The sequence below is a fragment of the Haplochromis burtoni genome, unplaced genomic scaffold (assembly GCF_018398535.1).
Source record: "Haplochromis burtoni strain Fernald_Lab_line unplaced genomic scaffold, NCSU_Asbu1 Contig_445, whole genome shotgun sequence".
NCBI classification, from domain to species: domain Eukaryota; kingdom Metazoa; phylum Chordata; class Actinopteri; order Cichliformes; family Cichlidae; genus Haplochromis; species Haplochromis burtoni.
This window is the reverse complement of record NW_024582806.1, coordinates 136,167-151,562: the sequence shown is the minus strand read 5'-3', so window position 1 is coordinate 151,562 and position 15,396 is coordinate 136,167. Positions and strand designations below refer to the sequence as shown.

The 15,396-nt window shown below is 43.2% G+C and overlaps 1 protein-coding gene across 2 annotated transcripts in view; it reads left to right on the top strand.

Annotated features, from left to right (window-relative positions):
- Window positions 1–1,004: 1,004 nt before the first annotated feature.
- Window positions 1,005–15,396, top strand: part of hdlbpb (high density lipoprotein binding protein b) — a 21,850-nt gene continuing 7,458 nt past the window's right edge. Inside the window, exons 1-18 of one of the 2 annotated variants that reach the window (XM_005945250.3) lie at window positions 1,005–1,124; window positions 2,572–2,651; window positions 4,430–4,523; window positions 4,770–4,921; window positions 5,106–5,321; window positions 6,859–7,065; window positions 7,299–7,514; window positions 9,844–10,050; window positions 10,789–10,896; window positions 11,214–11,318; window positions 11,541–11,619; window positions 13,120–13,259; window positions 13,349–13,453; window positions 13,566–13,679; window positions 13,753–13,839; window positions 13,948–14,079; window positions 14,844–15,062; window positions 15,147–15,368. In XM_005945250.3, coding sequence (XP_005945312.1) covers window positions 4,448–4,523; window positions 4,770–4,921; window positions 5,106–5,321; window positions 6,859–7,065; window positions 7,299–7,514; window positions 9,844–10,050; window positions 10,789–10,896; window positions 11,214–11,318; window positions 11,541–11,619; window positions 13,120–13,259; window positions 13,349–13,453; window positions 13,566–13,679; window positions 13,753–13,839; window positions 13,948–14,079; window positions 14,844–15,062; window positions 15,147–15,368 — 2,385 coding nt within the window. In that variant the 5' untranslated portion in view covers window positions 1,005–1,124; window positions 2,572–2,651; window positions 4,430–4,447. Of the gene's footprint in view, window positions 1,125–1,146; window positions 1,512–2,571; window positions 2,652–4,429; window positions 4,524–4,769; window positions 4,922–5,105; window positions 5,322–6,858; window positions 7,066–7,298; window positions 7,515–9,843; window positions 10,051–10,788; window positions 10,897–11,213; window positions 11,319–11,540; window positions 11,620–13,119; window positions 13,260–13,348; window positions 13,454–13,565; window positions 13,680–13,752; window positions 13,840–13,947; window positions 14,080–14,843; window positions 15,063–15,146; window positions 15,369–15,396 lie in introns of those variants that run through there. The other variant, XM_005945252.2, reaches the window with a different exon arrangement.

Sequence of the window (15,396 nt, the reverse complement as noted above, 5' to 3'; positions counted from 1 at the left end):
TTCATTCAAACACAACAGCACTGTAGCAGCTGTCGAGCACGGTGGTGGTGGTAAAATAGTTCTCTGGAGCTGTTTTGCTGCCAGTGCTACTGATACATTGGATAAAGTGGCTGGAATATTGAAGAAGGACTACCTCCAATTTTTTTTTTACTTCACCTCAAATCAACAGATGCGTAAAACCTGATCATAAAACATAATATTAATAATAAAAACATTAATTTATATTATAATAGAAGCTTATTGACGGCTACCAAAAGCATCTTGTTGAAGTGCAAGTTACTAAGGGACATTTAACCAAATATTTGTAGGGACATATGTATATTGAGCCCGTATGTATAGTTTTGATTCTGTGTGGATGAGAGAAAATCTAAAAGAAATTCAAACTTGTGCACCCAATTTTTGATTTTTAAAGTCAATAAAGATTTATCCTGTACAATCGTTCCACCCTGGAAAAAAGCCAAAAATCACCATGGCATTCATGGATGAAAATTTCCAACCACAACTATACCTAACCTGTTTTAGTTTAAAGTTTGACCTATTGAAAATCCATAATGTTAAGTTAGCTTACAAACAAATAACTTAATATCCTTTAAACACGATTTACATACACACAAAGTGACATTTATCTTATTTGGAAAACTAAAAAAAACAAAACAAAAAAACAGCAGTATTTTATTTAGTTGTACGTGATCGTTTTTGCACTCCAGGTCAGACATTTGTAGACTTCAGGAAAAGTATGGTGCGCCGACTCCTGAAAAGCATGCTAGCCATTATGAATGAGAAGTAGAGCCGGTCAGTTTGATGGACGTGAGAAGCTGCAATGGCTAATAACATACAAACATTTTTTTAAATTACTTTTGACCAATCAGAAAACCATATGCAAATATCATGCGGTTAAATTTCACAGTCAAATGAGCTAAGTGAGTCTAATTTCACGAGGACCTATTTAACTGGGATGCTCGTGCCGCGCAAAGATACTGCGGCATTTCCTTTATACTCGTTGAGTCGCAGCGCTTGGTTGGTATCACTCCGCCGGCAGAGGAAATGCTCCTAGACCAATCACATCTGTGTTTACACCATCACCTGTCAAACACACACCCTCTGGTAGATTTTCTCTTTGAAAGGTAGGATTTCTAGGTTTATTTTATCTTTACTTTTTAATGCATATATGAATGCATTGGGGGAGTTAAAGTGTAGTTACGGTGGCGATAGAGTCGGTTCGCCTGCAAGCGACAAGCAGCCGGGGATAGCAAGGTTAGCGTCCCGAGAGCTAGCGAGCTGGAGCTGGTTATCCGTCCGCCTGGCTTGTTTTTTAGCCGATTATCAGAAAGTCCTTGCGCCTAATCATGTCTGGCTGAGGTCGGCGCGAAGCGATGCGTGTTAGCTCAGCGAAAGTGGCTTACTAATATTTTGAGACCTTTAGTTTGCTTTTAACCGATGTTAGTTAGTTAGGACCAGCCGTGCAGTGCGTCCTCAAGCTAGCAAGAAATACATCAGTCGGCTGGAGAAAGGTGCGTTTAGCGAAGCGGTTAGCTAGCACCGTGTACGGCTGCCTTTTTTATTTAGCTGCTGCAACTGATAGTTATAACGGTGCTCCTATTTCCTCCGTTTGTTTCTAGTTTTCTCGCCTAATGTTAGCAAACTAACATCGTGGAAGCAGGTGGTGACCCACAGTGGGAGCCCGTTTAACCCCCACAACCCTCTGCGTGCTGCGAAGCACCGCCACCACCATAACGGAAAGAGCATCTACTGCCAAAAGTCCCGCTTTTTAAACGTTCACTGTGGTAAAAACCACTTGTGTAATAGCTCCAAAATGTACCTGAAGTTAAATGACCCTAGACGGTTACATTACATTGTAACTCCATTAATTATTGCTGCTTCATTAATGTGTAAAGACGCATTTAGCGAGGAGCTAATTTCAGCTGCTTACATTACTGTGTCTCGGATAGTTTGATCTGTAAGAGTGCTGCACGTCCATAATTTATAAGCTCTTCAAAAGATTGTTTTTATGTTTGCTCCCACTGTGTAAAGTCTGAGGGTATCTTAAGACCCCACTGCCACTTAAGTATCCCTTTTATTTCCCCTTAAGTAGCGTCAGTGTTAAAATGGTATTATGCTGTAATTGCTCTTTTAGCTTGTTCCATCCCGCACAAATATGATCCTGAAATATGACATTTAAAATGGCACTGCTCCTGTATCTGACCAGCTGGTTGCTGTTGGACTAAAGCTATTAAACACGCTTTCAAGAGACACTGCAGCTTTGCTTACAGGGCAAAAAAAAAAAAAGTAGTGGGACATCTATTTTTTTATTTATTTTTTGTCACATGTGGTGTTTGGAAGCGTTTGCTCTCAGGTTTCCTTAGCTGTTGAATTTGTGAAATCTCAGAGGGAGGATTGTTAGAGAGACGAGCAGAGGAGAGGGAGGGAATTGAGGAGGAGAGTGAATCAGCTCGAGACGGTATAAGGTGCAGTGCAGTGTGGGTGTTTACCCAGCCTCCGTGCTGTAGAGCTGTTTGATTTACCTTTGTTCACTTTTACTCTTTCTTTTTATTTTCCTTCCTGTGCATCCAGGAGCTGAAACACACACTCACACTGAAGCGCCTACGGTAGCCGCTAACTGGACGGACTCTCTGGCAATTGACCTTTTGCAGGTAAGCCTGGGCTCTCTTTCTACAGTTCTGGCAGACAATACTACTTCTGAATGATCACGTCCTCCACAGCTTTGTCTTTAGAGGGTACAACTGCTGGATCATTTGCAATGCGGGTGGACTTGAAGAGCTTGGTTCATATGGCATCCCTGAGAGCACACAGTCACATTTAAGGAGAGAAAGCTCGACTGGAGAGCTTCATAGATGTTAGATAATAAAACAATAAAACCCCCCCAATCACTTACATTTTTATCGGAAAGATAAAAAACCAAACAAAAACTGTCTTAAAACAACTCAACAAAAGTTGTAAGATTAACTTCCTCAGCTGCTAATTGGACTCATAAATGTGTGCTTGTAGTATTCACTGATTTCTATTTTACTGCTCTGTTGCCATAAATAAAAAAAAATATTCCCCATAATCACAAGACTGTATCAGTTTTCCCAAAATGCACAGTTACAGAGTTCAGTGCCTGCCACCCCCTCACCCCCACGTCCTCACCCCACCCCCTCGCATAAAGAACTTTATGGCTGCAGCGAAAATAAATGAAATGATGTGTTTCTCCTCAATAACATTTTATCTCAGATTACAATAGAAGTGATTAAAGTACACTACATTTTAACATTCTTTCTAATTCAAACTGCATTCCTTTAATATGTTAATATTTATACTTTAAACTGCATAAAGTGTATGACTATCTCTATAACTCATTCTAAGGCTTGTCCTTGAGTTTCTGGACATCGCAGCAGAAATGGGGTGCTGTCACCTTCTCATGTGGTCGGGGTGTAGCTTTAGCCTGCTGTGGGTGTAAATATACTGTGACAGCAGAGGATGCTGATGTTAAACATGGTCAAAGTTGCAGCATATGTGCAGCTAATCCCTGTGAGCTCAGAGAGTCTTCAGAAAGCTTAAAACTTTTTATGAAGGGCAGCCAATCAGAAGAAACGTGGCTTAAATGGAGGATGGCCTCAAAGTGAGAGGAGCTAAAATGACTTAAAATGACTTGTATGTAGTGGATTAACTCAAGGGCCAAATAAGTATTATTTGACCTTCTTTGAAGGTTTTGATTACACATTTTAGAATACTTGTAGCAAGAACGAAGCGCTCTTTTTATGCCACTTAAGTTCATCGCCACCTCTTTGCTGTCCACTGTGTGTGTGTTAAATGCAGAGGACAGGCTGCAGCTCGACTTTAAAGACCCGCCAAAACAGAGTCTTTGTTGTTGTGTTATCAGCATCTTTATTTATGTGCTGCTAGATAAATCGATGTTTTTAGTCTAGTTGTGCATGAACCCCTCGAACCTTGAGTTAGCAGAGATCTTGGAGGTCCTGTGGGTTATGTTTTGGACTCTCAATCCTATGGGACCCACTGTTGTGATGCGAGCCGAGCAGATCTGACCTGTGATAGTGCATCACGAGGAATGTCCGCAGCAGTTGTCTTGGACAGCTCTGAGCGTTTGACCTGTGATAACCCCGTCCCCGAGGCTTCGCAGCACTGTGTGTTTATCTGACGCTTGTTAAGTGTTAATTGGAGCGTCTCAGGTGCAGCGTGCAGCATCGGTGCAACGCGGCAGAGCCACAGAGGGAGTGTGGTTCTTCAGGGCCTTCTCTAAGCAGTCCTAGAGAGCACAGGGAGGGAAACAATGTGAAAGCAATTTGATCGTAGTTAGTGCTTTATCAGTCTGAGATTTCATGAAAACACAGCAGTGCGTTTCCTCCTCTAAGGTTCTGATTTATTGTTTTTCTTTAAAAAAAAAATCAATATTCCCATGTTTCCGTTTCAGTGGAATAAGTCTTGAACCATGAGCTCAGTGGCAGTGTTGACCCCGGAAAGCTTTGCAGAGCATCGCAGTGGTCTCAAGGACCAGGAGATCACAGGTAACGACCTGCACCTTCCCACTTACTTTTATTCTTGCTAGAGTTTTCCCCTCACGAGCCCAAACTAGTGAGCAAATTATTAGCCCAAGTTTAATGTGTTTAGATTTTCTGATATGTGCATTATGTGTTTTTGACACAGGCTTATTTTTATTGTTGTTTGGTATCTTTGTTGTTAACAATCCTTCCCTACATATACTGTTTTCTTACTCCTTCCTTGCCATTTTTATCTTTATCTCTCCGGGCCAGGCTGCGTCCCGGAGGATGAGGCCTACATCCCTACCTATCTGGAGGCCTTCCCTCCACTGCCGGAGAAGGGAGCACCAGGGGAGAAGGCTGGAGAGCCGCCTTCGGCATGGGGGAGCAAGATCAGACCCATCAAAGCCTCTGTCATCACCCAGGTGAGGAGCCCACTGTGGGGACTGTTAAAAGTGAATGAATGCATTTCTCAGCTCTTTTAATGACGATGGCTGTAACTGAATTTAGCCTCAAGCCTTTTAGCTGCAGTAGAGCTGGTCCAATGAAAGATGCATGTTCTGGGAACAACAAGCAAGAAAAAAACACTTTCAACTCGTCTGTACCCAGGTGTTCCACGTGCCCCTAGAGGAGCGTCGTTACAAGGACAACAGCCAGTTTGGGGAGGGCGAGGAGGCCAAAGTGTGCTTGGACATCATGCAGCGAACGGGAGCCCACATCGAGCTGTCTCTGGCCAAAGACCAGGGCCTGTCCATCATGGTCACTGGCAAAGTGGACTCCGTGATGAAGGCTCGCAAAGAAATCGTAGCTCGATTGCAGACACAGGTAAATGCACTCGTACTACTTATAGTATAATTAAGTGATCTGGATTTGGAAAATATTGGGAGGATATACATATATGTAATTTTTTACTTTCTGTTTGAAAAGCTGGTCAGAGTGTGTACAAGTAATCAATGTGAGCAAAAAGTTATTAATGCTCTAAGACAGGGATGTTAAAGTCATTTTACATAGTGGGTCAGCGTAACTGCCCTCTCTGTCAGTATAAAGAGATTTAACTCAACATACGAGATGGTTACGTTTAATTTTTTTTAAAGAAAAAAGACAGAAAAGAAGAATTTCAACAGTATGTGTGAGGTCCTCCTCGTTATAAATGTGTAAAACTCTGTTAGCTCATTGCCCAGAGTGTGCTGTATTTATAACACATACAAGAAAAACAAAAAGTTCTAGTAGATGCTGGAAAAAGTGGAACTTTTCAGTCATTTAATTGTTCATCTATTACTAAACTCTTTGGTGTGGAATGAATGACGCTGCAGGTGGAAACTTTATCAGGAGGAAAATCTGCAAATCTTAAGACAATAGTTTGATACTTTATTGATACCGCAAGGGAAAATTTTTTCATTTGTTCAAAATCGATGTACTCCTGTTATCTGAAGCCTTCCAGTGGGCCGGATTGAAGTCTTTGCTGGGCCGATTCTGGCCTTCAGGCCTTATGTTTAATACCCCAGCTTTGTACGATGTTAAAGAGACAGGATATCCTTAATATGGTCATCTCAGGTACACAGCGTTAACCGCGAGCACAGGAGTTCCATCTGCCTGCTGTTCGAACCTCTTGTTTGTGAGGGGCAACCAATCAGAAGACAGTCTGTTGTCAGTATTTGTGCAGTGCAGGCTTTACATTTGTTATTCATTCTTGTGTGACTTGCAAAAACAGTGAAACCTCTGAAACTCAGATAAACTTAAACCCGCAGCAAAGAATTTGAATACGCAGCCATCTATCTTTGAACAAAAATCACTGTGAAGCAGAAACATCAGAACAGTGTAACCGGTGGCTAAAAATGTTTTTGTTTCGCTCTGCGTAATGTTGAAACGTGATCCAAAGACACACACGGAGGGCAAATACCGGCTGCGGCTCGAATAATCCTATCAGGCCAGTTTAGGACAAAAAGTTGAGCCGGAAAAGGACCATCAGCTCCCAGGGGTGGCCTTTGTGCCTCAGCAGCAAACATGCTGATTTCCACTTCAGTTGGTGCACTGAGGTGCAGCCCTTTAGCTGAGCTGCAGTTACTGGTTGAAAAAAGTGCAGAGGCTCTCTGTTCTCTTTTCAAGGTCGAATGCTTTTTACCAAGTTTAAAGAAATCTTTGATAGTAGGAATTTTATGTCATCCTGTTACTTTCCCTGGTAGATGATGACTATTAAACAAAGGTATTTTCTGTACATGTGCACAAAGCTCCACCAACATTAGAATTAAAAGGGATTTCTGTGGCTGTTGCTGTACCCTGATAATGAAGAAGGCTTATTTCCATTGGGAAACACTACAAATCTAACTTACTTGCTCCTGAAAACTTTCTCCTGCTCCTCTAGGCATCGGCAACGGTCGCCATCCCCAAGGAGCACCATCGATTTGTCATTGGGAAGAACGGTGAGAAGCTGCAGGAGCTGGAGCTGAAGACTGCCACCAAGATTGCTATTCCACGCCCGGACGACCCCAGCGCCAACATTCGCATCACCGGCACCAAGGAGGGAATTGAGAAGGCTCGCCATGAGATCCTGCTGATCTCTGCTGAGCAGGTCAGACATGGGTGGGTGGATTGGTGGGTGGGGGTTGTTTTAATGACTAATTTCTGCTCAACTGAAACTAATTGGGTCTCGCAATGTGAAAAGATGCACAAACAGTAGCATTAGGAACTAAATTGTTTCTTACTATTCAATATTGAATCGTGTTGAACCATCACCATGACGTCACGTTTGATCGACTCTTCTGTCTGCCGTCGTTCTCCTGCTCTTCCTCACCCACTCACCAGGACAAGCGTGCGGTGGAGCGTCTGTCCCTGGAGAAAGCCTTCCACCCCTTCATCGCCGGAGCCCACAACAGGCTGGTGCAGGAGCTGACCCTTGAGACAGGGGCCCGTATCAGCATCCCACCGTCCAGCCTGCCTAAGGACGAGATCGTCATCACCGGCGAGAAGGAGGCGGTCGCGCTGGCTGTCAGCCGCATCCGAGCCATCTACGAAGACAAGGTGAGACTGTTTTCCAGAGATTATTCATGCCCCATCCTGCAGACATGGGACATGAGCGACTTTAAGTCCTCTTAGGTCAAAAATCCCCCAAAAATCAGATGCCCTGTTATGTTTACATTGAGTTAAAAGGTCAAAGGTCATCTCTTCCTCCTTTCAAACTGCCCAGACGATCAGCAGATTGAAACCCAGACCTTTGTTGGCTCGACGCATTTTCATATTTAAATTCGTATTTTTCAATTGTATTATTTCTTGGTAATACTAGTCTGTGTTTGTGGAGCGGCTGTCTGATCACATTTGACTACCAAAGCATCAGTCAAATGTGGTACTCGAAGAAACAGAGACACGTGTTTGAGCTAAAGATAACAGCTAGGTGCTCTGTGCTGGATTTAAGCCTGAATTTAGCCTTAAAGGTTTTGTAGCATTATTTGTTGACTAGACAAACTTTAAACCTCAGATTCATAGAAAATTGTTCAGAATAAAGGAAGTCAGCGTTGAAGATGGATTAAAGTCAATCTTTGTAATGGCCTGAACAGTTTTCACTGATTGCTTTTAACCAAATTTAGAGAGAAAGGGAAATTTTCTTAAAGGCCGTTACTGTCCGAAGCGATTGAGCCAGAAAACGACCTCCACTGATGTCTGCTGCTTGGTGGGATCATGTGTGGTTGTAAATTGTACCCCCTAGAATTGTGACCTTTCTGTACCCATGATGCTGCCTTTTTTGCATTTTTTTTTTATATTGTTTGTATTAGTTGATATATCTGTTCTTTATTTCTGTATTTTATAGATGTGCAATGAGCTGCTGTATAGCCACCTTTACCCAATAAAAGCAGGTGTAACAGATTTATATAAAAGGACAAATTCAGCTTCTTTAAAATATCCATGTTAAGCGGGGTGAGGGGGGGTTTAAGTGTGTCATCGGTTGTGCTGTTACAAACGTTTTCACAGTTATGCCTTTGTTTGTGTACGCGCTCAAAGTGAAGCGTTTCTATGCCGACAGCATGCTAGCGTGTGCTGTGAGCGTTCATGTGACTATTTCTCTGAGCTGCTGTTCATGTGTTTCAAATTCATGACTGGCTCATTATTGGACATATGAAATCATCCGATTCTGTCTGCTCCATCGATGCCTTTCTTTTTCCTCTTTTTGTTTTTGTGGTCCACTTGTTTGTGTCATTGAGCTTAAAATAGTTAATTTGCATCAGTACTCGTGATGACGTGTTGTTGTTGTTTTTGTTTTTTAAAAAACACAGAGTCAAAAATATTCAAGCCAAAAATATAAAATAAAGACTTTCCGTATATGTCAGGGGCATTTTGGTCAGAGTAAAGCAAGTTCGGTCATCACACTGGTCCTGTGCGTCTTTGTGTCTTGGCCAGAGAAAATTTACATCACAATATGCAAACTATGCATGTGCGTTAGATTTCAAGTGGACTTGCAAGCAGTTTAGCAGGAATAACGACTCCAGCTGCATTTGTCCTCAGAATATAATCAAATCTTTAAGATTTTGCAGAAATCCAAACAACGAACAAAGCAAATGATAAAAATAGGATCGCATACTTAATAAAGGGGAGTCTCGTGTTTGTTATTTTCATGCATGATTTTTATTTGCTTTTTTCAGTCGTTTGTGCCAGTTTTTTCATCCGGGCTAAATTTGCATTGACATTTTAGACGCTCGGGTGTTTCTGTTACCCCGAACGACTCGCTGTGGGAAAGCAGCGCGCGGTTTAGTTTAGGGTTTTACTGAAGGACACGCATGACTGCAGGCAGCTCAGTGTGGTTATTTTGTTTCACCAGTCTTGTTTTACTTGTTCGCTCCATCTCATGAACCATAAAGCTAATCTGTACCAAAGGTGTTTGATTTAATGTGTTTCTGTATTTAAGGAGGTTATTTAGAGTTTGTGCATTATCTCAACTTTAAAGAAGCTCTGTGAGATGGATGGGTGAAGCAGAGGAACTGCGTGTTTGTAGCAGATGAGCTCCGATGATAGGCAAGCCGGAGATAATGACGGGAGAAAATTGGATTTCCCCAGAGAACAACAGGATGAGAATGCTAATGTCATTTAGTGCATATGTATGATTAGCAAAAACAAATGTACTTTCTCTGCTGCCTTCCCACTTTCATCTGTCAGTCACCCTCCTTCTGTTCCCTTCTCCTTCCCCAGGGTTATGTCCGGCCTTCTGTTACTTGACTTTTCCCATCTCCTTCCTGCTTCCCTGATTTCTTTCTTCTTTCTGTCTCCTCTTATGTTTCCATCCATCCCTCAACGAGCTTCTCGATTTACCCACATCCTCTCGCCACGATTGTCTTATCACTTGTCCATGTCCTCCTCGCAGAAGCGGAAGACCACGACTATCTCTGTGGAGGTGAAGAAGTCTCAGCATAAGTACATCATAGGTCCGAAGGGCAACACCCTGCAGGAGATCCTGGAGGCCACGGGGGTGTCGGTGGAGATGCCTCCTCTGGACTCCAGCTCAGAAACCATCATCCTCAGAGGGGAGCCTGACAAACTGGGACCAGCACTCACACAGGTCTACGCCAAGGTGAGAACACGAGAAAACTGTAATTAAAGGACAGAGATGGGGATTGCATTTTGCTTAATGTAATTAGCTTTTGTTATGGCAGAAATGTAGGGAATAAAAGTCCCTGAAGTTGCATTTACAGGGTACATCCAAGAGGTACTCAGACGGCCTAGATTTCCTTTTTTTTTTGAGACTTTATGTTTAGATGCATTTATTTTTAAAATAGTTCAGAGCAGCAAGATTAACAACCGCAGCAAGTACATCACATCCACATGTTTACAGTGAAAGAAATTGGGAGAGTTGGGCAATGATTAATCTATATGTAGTTTATCAATATTAGAGGCAAACATTTATGATGGATTTGTTGACCAATCCAGAAGTCATATAGCAACATCTGGTTTTAAGTCTTCCTTTAAACTTTGGTTTTGGGCTCCACCAGGTCAGGATACGTACTCCACCTCACCCTGTGTCTGAAACAAGCTGCTTTAGCTTCCGTGACCATAAAAGGAAATCCGTGGTGAGCTGAAGTCAGCTCGGTACAAGCATTGGAGACTGAGCGTGTAGAGTAGTCTGAAGCCTGAGCTTTGGCTCACAGGGATTACTTGCATGTACACTGATCTCATTTTAAATATTTAATATGGAAAGAAGGAAAAGCCCCATATAACCCCTTTATTTTAAGTTGCAACTAAGCCATTGCAGAAAAACTATTTCTGTGATTTGTCAATGCAAACATGGTTTTAATGTTTTGTACCCGTTCAGGCTAAGAGCGTAATGGTGGTGGAGGTGACTGCCCCCGCCTGGCTGCACCGCTTCATCATTGGCAAGAAAGGACAGAACATCGGGCGGATCACACAGCAGCTACCACGGGTAAGGAAAGGAGAACAAAGAAGGCGTGGGGTGATCTGAGGTAAAAGCCAGAGATAACACAGAAGTCTCACATCCTGCTCCTGCAGCGTGACAGAAAGCTTTGTGGGGGGAGGCTGTGTTACGGCAGCAGTTGTTGTGCAAAATGGGACCAGTAAAGCAAAAAATGCTGGACAAAACACAGACAGAGAAAAGTGACTGCGGAGGACACTTGATTTTAGAAACTTGACGTCAGCTGAGATGAATTACAGCATGGAAGAATCAACACAGAAGGGGAAACGTCCTAACTGGCTTGCCTTTATTCCTGTCTGTGTGTGTAGGTTCACATAGAGTTTACCGATGGCGAGGAGCGCATCAGTCTCGAAGGGCCGACGGAGGAGGTGGAGCAGGCTCAGGCCCAGATACAAGAGATCATCAAGGACCTGGTCAGTGCAGACACACACGTACACCAACACAACAAAGCTACGGTAGACATGACGTGTACTGTCTTCTGTCACTGAAAGAAATATTGCTGTGTTGGACAAAGCTTTGGAAGAGCCGCACACACTTATGGTTCGGTAGACCCGAAGAGAGATAAGAGAGAATCACGTTTGATTGGTTGAGTGTTGGTTCACATTTATAAATCCAAATCTCCTTTTTCTTACCAGCTGGTGAGGATGGACTACACCGAAATCAACATAGATCAGCGTTTCCACAGACACCTCATCGGAAAGAACGGAGCCAACAGTGAGTCGATCGCTTTACCCCTGACCTGAAAACTAAACTGTAGCAAATCTGTCATACTCCCAGGTGGAGCCCTTGTTGCACCTCATTAGTTTGTCTCCCTACCTGCAAAACTAACAAAGAATATGTTTTTAAAAATGGTAATGATCATTTGATCCACACATATCGATGTATTTAGATTTTTCCTGTCAGTCATTCTAGTTGCTTTTAGTTTAGATAATTCAAATGCTGCCTGGGGTAGAATATTTCATGGAAAGCATCAAATTCAGGGTTTTGAGTGATTTTCAAACTGAAAAGTTGTCATGTGGCTGTCGCTGATCTCAGACTTCCTGCAGTGTTTGTGTTGTAAAGCAGGGAACTGGATTGTGAGTCACGAGTCGGGTGTTAGTGACCTGATTTTCGTCATGAGAGCTAGTCTTTGATAACAGATGCCAGGCTCTTACCTACAGCACATCAGTGTTCTCCAGCAGGTTTAAAACTGCTCCATCTTTGAGCATGAATCCTATCTGGCTGTTAAGTGATGACGTATGAGACCTGCTTCCGGGTCCAAACTGCGTCCATTAATGCTGTTGTGTTTTTAACATGTTTTAATTCTTTGTATCTTGTTCTGTTTAATCTGAACAAACCCCTAAAAACAGTCAATGATCTCTGTCGGCCTCTCTGAGTTTTTATTACCGCTATTCATCTGCAGCAGAAAAAGCTGAGTTTTTAAAACCTTACGATGTAACTACGGCCCATCGGCCCATGGTTTGCCACCAGATGTTTGAACAGGTCAGGAAAGAGTCATTCTGAGGCTAACGAAGACTTGAATGAGTACGTGAAGCTGAGGATCAGGAATTTTGTCATAGCGAGTAATCCAAACCACGCAGCAGTATGTTGATGACCAACCTCGTGCTGGTGATCGATCGTCTCAGTTTTTCTGACTGAAGTTTGGTCAATTTTCAGCATCTTTTTCCTGCCTTGCATTTGTCCCTAACAATCAGGAACCCTTATGTTAATTTTTTTGAGAGGAAAAAATTTAGCGTTCATCCTCCCACTTCCCTTTGCTCAGGTGTTTATATTATCCTAACCATAGCTGTGTAGCTAGCCACCACGTAGCACATCATTATAGCTAGCCCAACTTCAGTAACCCTACAAAAGTCACTGCTGTTTAGTTTTCTGTCTTCATTTATGTCCAAAGTGATAGCAGAGCTGTACGTTTTGGTTTTACAGAAATCCCTCAGTCAGAACCTGGTATATCATCTTTATATGAAAACTAGCGAGCTAACTCCCTGCTAACTTCTAACTGATTCTTATTTAGCGCTTTTTGCTCTCCCGGATCCTTCAAAGCGCTTTATGCAACATGCCACATTCACCCATTCACACAAGCACTTTCTTCTCTGATTTAAGTGCTTACCAGCTAACATTGACACACACATACTCCGATGGATACTTGTCATGATGTGGGTGATGTCAGGTTTTCACTCTTATTTCATTTCTGCTGTTTTCCCTGTATCACTACAGTAAATCGTATCAAAGAGCAGTACAAGGTGTCGGTTCGAATCGCGCAGGATTCTGAGCGAAGTGGCCTGGTGCGGATCGAGGGAGATCCTAAAGGAGTACAGCTGGCACGCAGAGAGCTCATGGAGATGGTTCAAAGGATGGTGAGAATGGACTCAAAGCATAGGTTCATTGGTTTGATAGAGCCAGATGATATAAAGAGCTTTATTTCTTACGTTTTTGTCATTTCAAGGAAAACGAGCGCACCAAAGATCTGATCGTGGAGCAGAAGTTTCACCGGACGATCATCGGACAGAAAGGAGAAAAAATCAAAGAAGTTCGAGATAAGTTTCCCGAGGTGAACGTCCTCTGTGACCCGAGACTTTGTCTGGCCTTGTCATCACCGTTCAATGATTTGTTTTGACTCAGCTGTAATGTAATTTGGTGATTATCATCTCGCTGCCTTCTAGGTCATTATCAATTTCCCCGACCCGTCGCAAAAGAGCGACATCGTCCAGCTGAGAGGTCCAAAAAATGAGGTGGAGAAATGCGCCAAGTTTCTCCAGAAAATCATCGCTGACCTGGTACGACCCTCTGTTTTTGTCGTCTTGCCTCTCCCTGTCCCTCAGCCCTTACACAGGTTTCTTTCTCTCGCAGATTGAAAATAGCTTCTCGCTCTCCGTTCCCATCTTCAAGCAGTTTCACAAGAACATAATTGGCAAAGGGGGCGCCAACATTAAGAAGGTGAGATTTATTTTTTTTACAGGTTCTGTCCAAATCTGACTCCTAAAATTATTAGATCAGAATGTAGCGTTTAAGACAAAAACTAACGGCAGACGCTCGCACTGCCAGATCCGCGAAGAGACCAACACCAAGATCGACCTGCCAACGGAGAACAGTAACTCGGAGATGATCGTCATCACGGGCAAGAAGAACAACTGCGAGGCGGCCAGAGACCGAATCCTCGCCATCCAGAGAGAGCTGGTGAGACATGGTTGCTTTTGGTTGATGCTTGAAGAGTTTTGAAGAAAATAGATTTTTAAAATCGACTTTCTTTTTGTTTCTTGGATGAATAATTTATTAAATCTTTCGATTAGAGTCATATCCATAGACGATCAGTGGAGTTGTTGACCTGAAAAAACACTCCTAACTTGCATTGGGAAAATCAGCAGGTTGCTTGCTGGCTTTAATCTTATTTTATATTTTAAAGAGTCGATATAAACTAAACTTCTTCAGTAAACGGCATCTTTGCCATTATGGCAGTTCTAGACTTAAAAAGCAGAATTTAAATCTCCCTACACCGCTCGATTTTCCGAAACCACATATGCAGAGATGAACTATTAGATATGGTTCTGAGCCAAAATCTGCTTTCTCTTGTTTTTTTATCATCTGTCCAATCCCACAGAAGGGTACAAAATTCTCCAAAGTAATATTAAAAAGAGGAAAAAATGACAGTGGGTTAAGATTTCTTTGTTAAAAGAAGCTGGAGATATTATATCTCTTGGCTGGCCTGGGAACACCACCGTATCGCCCCAGATGAGCTGTAGGAGGTGGCTGAGGTTCCCTGCTCAGACCTGCCCTCTGCAACCCCAGCCTGGATGAGCAGCAGAAGGTGGATGGACTGAATATTTATTGGTTTCCTCTGTTGGGAATTAATTACGTCTTCTAAAATGTTCGTCTTTGTCGTCAGTTTTTAAACTGCATGAAAATCTGAGCCTGTCCCTCTCCGTCCCTCTCCGTCCCTCCAGGCCAACATTAAAGAGGCAGAGGTCACCATCCCAGCCAAGCTGCACAACTCTCTGATTGGCTCAAAGGGCTGCCTCGTGCGCTCCATCATGGAAGACTGCGGCGGCGTCCACATCCACTTCCCCTCTGAGGGCTCCGGCTCCGACAAGGTCACGATCAGAGGGCCCGTCGGTGAGGTGGAGAAAGCCAAGAAGCAGCTGCTGCAGCTGGCGGAAGAGAAGGTGAGCAGGAAAGAGCGAATAAATAGAAGAGGTGACTAAAAGTTTAAATACTTACATCCTCCTCCCGTCCTCTGCCTTTCGCAGCAAGTAAACAACTTCACCGCTGAGCTGCAGGCCAAACCAGAGTACCACAAGTTCTTAATCGGACGGGGCGGGGCCAATATTCGCCGCGTCCGAGACCGGACGGGCGCCCGGATCATCTTCCCGTCGCCTGACGACACAGAGCAGGAGCTGATCACCATCGTAGGGAAAGAAGAAGCCGTACGTCAGGCCCAGAAGGAGCTGGAAAGTCTGGTCAAAAATCTGGTGACGACCTTTGTCCTACAAAACATCA